The sequence below is a fragment of the Haliotis cracherodii genome, unplaced genomic scaffold (genome assembly GCF_022045235.1).
Source record: "Haliotis cracherodii isolate W230 unplaced genomic scaffold, xgHalCrac1.p SCAF_19, whole genome shotgun sequence".
Classification (NCBI taxonomy): Eukaryota; Metazoa; Mollusca; class Gastropoda; order Lepetellida; family Haliotidae; genus Haliotis; species Haliotis cracherodii.
Genome location: NW_027266274.1, coordinates 19,707,617 through 19,710,678, shown reverse-complemented (window position 1 = coordinate 19,710,678; position 3,062 = coordinate 19,707,617). Strand labels below are relative to the sequence as shown.

The window sequence follows — 3,062 nt, the reverse complement described above, 5'->3', positions numbered from 1 at the left end:
CTACTAAATTGTGCATTGTATATTAATTTCAGGTATTAAATTCATGGGTTTCATGAATAACTTGATCTGGGTAGGATCACTTTGTTCGAGCCCAGTTATCGGCGAGAAAACAAACACCCGCATTGATGTGGAGGAAGATAAGAGAACGTTCTGGAATATAGTTACCCCAACATAACGAATATACAACATCTGTAATTATCATTAGCTGCAGAGCATAGAATTTGCACTGATTCAAAGTCTTTAAATTAAATTTTCAATTTGAAGGAAAAGTTCTGTGATAAACCCCGAGGGGGTCGGGATGGGGAAAGGGAGCGATCGTTGGGGATTGGGGGGTGGGGGGTAAGGGAGGGAGGGGGGTATATCGTGTGGTACAAGGGGGGTCGGAGATCCAGTGGCGACACATGGCCTCACATAAGTAGTTGGGGGAGGGGGTCGCCGTTATGAAGAGGATGGGGCACGGTAGGGGGTGGCGCCTGGTGGATGGTTACCTGTGGGTATAAGTACTCAGAGCAAACACTCACTTCACAACAATCACCTACTCCTCAAGAATTCTTCAATCGTCCGATCTACACATATCTAACGATCAACATGGTAAGTTTACTGAGGACTTCCTGTCCTTGTGATAGAACCTTATCTTCCTGAACCTCATCAAGTTTACCTTATCTCTCGAAAATTATTACCCTCGTTTGATTGTTTAGGTGAGGTGAAATGTGCGTTCAAGATTATTGCACTTACATAGCGACGTGCATGCACGTGTGTGTGTAGCTATTCCGCACTAATGTCAGTTTTGTCGTGCTAGCCATCTGAGATACCATGCCGCTGTTTTAACATGGATATCCCACCCGGACACTGTATACTTTGAACTTTATCCCTTTCACGCCGAACTCCAGGCAGGGAAACAACAAATACCATCTTTTAACGTCTTTTGGTATGACGCGGCCATGGGATCGAACCTCCAACCTTCCGCTCTCTGGGCAGACAGGCTATCCATTAGACCAATAAGGCGTCGTTAAATTGCTTAAGACTATCGCAGAAAATTATCATATAAAGGTAAAGGCATATTTGGTAGTTTCAGCTGTGAGTAGACAACATACAAAGTATGCATCACCAACCACGCCGCCATTATCCTGTCATGTTTTCCAAACATACTGTCATGCGCATCATCACAATGATCACACGATCGTGAACATTTCTGTGTTGTATCATATTTGAACAATTACACCTGTTATCTGCTCCACTATTAGACTGACATTTAGTCCCAGAAATAAAGTTATCGCATTTAAAAATATATATCTACAAAATAAAAATACTAAAATCCAAATGGAGCCCAGAACAATCTTTAATTTCCTTGTGTTGAGGCAAGCTAGACTTGATTTGGACTCCTTTTTATTTATTTTTCTCTCGTGTCTGGGAGACAGACTTCTCCGCTATATGCGATTATGATATATTAACACCACTACTGGTGGATGTATACGTGTTATGATTAAAAGTGAATTCAAAACGTCAACGTCAAATTCAAGAGAATAATCAGTCACAAATTTCGGCCGAGACACTGTCATGCAATTGTTTCATGTGCTAAGGGTTTTCATTTCCACAGTACAAATGCATGTTGCAGTTATAATTATTGAAAATAATCCAAATAATTAACCCTACACATGTGCGAATTAAAAGTATACTGCGTTGCCGATAACGGTACTCTGATCGCCTGCCCTTGTGTCTTTCAGCCTCAACTATCAAAGGATGAAATCGAGGAGGTCACCGAGGTGTTCGACCTTTTCGATTTCTGGGATGGTCGTGATGGCGCCGTCGACGCTGCCAAGACCGGCGACATGTTGTACTGTCTGGGCCTCAACCCTACCATGACCACCATCATGAAGAACGGAGGTGTGGAGAAGTTTGGAGAGAAGAACTACAAACTGGAGGAGTTCCTGCCCATCTACCAGACCGTCATGCAGATCAAGGACACAGGCACCTACGCCGACTTCATGGAGGCTTTCAAGACATTCGACAGGGAGGGCCAGGGCTTCATCTCATCTGCTGAGCTGAGGCACGTTCTGACATCTCTGGGAGACAGACTGACCGACACCCAGATGGACGACATCATCAAGTGCACAGACTTGAGAGAAGATCTGGAGGGCAACGTCAAGTACGAGGACTTCATCTCCAAGGTCATGGCCGGACCCTACCCGGACAAATAGACACTTTTCCTCTAGATATTAATGAACACGCGAACAGGAAAGAGGATGTACCTGCCACACCCACTGTGATATTTCTGCGAGAGGTTAGTTTGGAAACATCGTTTCAGTGTAGCATTTTCCTATATTTCTTGATTTCTGAGCATTCATACCAAAACTTTTTCGCCAAATATTGGACCTTTACTCGCTAAACGATGGATAGCAGTCAGAAAAGTCGGAACAAAAATATTTCTGAAAAAGATTGCCATAGAATGGATTGCATTATTCGTCAATACATTCAAACTTTTAGCATTCAAAGTGTATTGGGGTTTTAAATAATTCATTGAAGAATACTTTTACGAAGTGCGAAGTTTCAATATTTAACGGTTATAAAATTATTAGCACTGAAAGACCATCATTCTACACAACCCATTGGATGTTTTCAACGTATGTATCTAACAACGTAATTTATGTGAAAACTACATGTCTTTGAAAGAAGATTTTATCAAGATTTGAAGTCACGTGATTGATGTTTGCCTTTCACTGTCCATTTTCAACCACAACTAGTTTCTGGGAATATGTAATCCACTGATATTTAAAAAGCGACAGTCGTCTGCCATCACTACCAAGTAATTTCAGTTTAGCTTAATGTCTTTGCTTTTACAGCATTGGAAAGTTTTGGCATTAATGCTTAGAACTTGCTTAGTAATATATGAAACTGCTGCACTAAAATGATGATTGCAAACTAACCCCTCGCAGAAAAAAAATGACTTCTTTGTGGAGAGAACGCCTGCCCTCCTCGATCCCAGGGTGTGTATGACGTCACAGACACAAACCAAGCTCGTGGCGGGCGCTCTATGTCACTTTTCTATAAAGGACTTTGTATTA

The 3,062-nt window shown here is 42.0% G+C and overlaps 1 protein-coding gene across 1 annotated transcript; it reads left to right on the top strand.

The window, feature by feature from the left end:
* The first annotated feature begins 1,655 nt into the window (after nt 1-1,655).
* LOC139466638 (myosin, essential light chain, adductor muscle-like) lies at nt 1,656-2,198 on the top strand. The gene has a single exon (XM_071248222.1). The coding sequence runs from the start codon at nt 1,656-1,658 to the stop codon at nt 2,196-2,198; it is 543 nt and encodes a 180-aa protein (XP_071104323.1).
* Nucleotides 2,199-3,062: the final 864 nt, after the last annotated feature.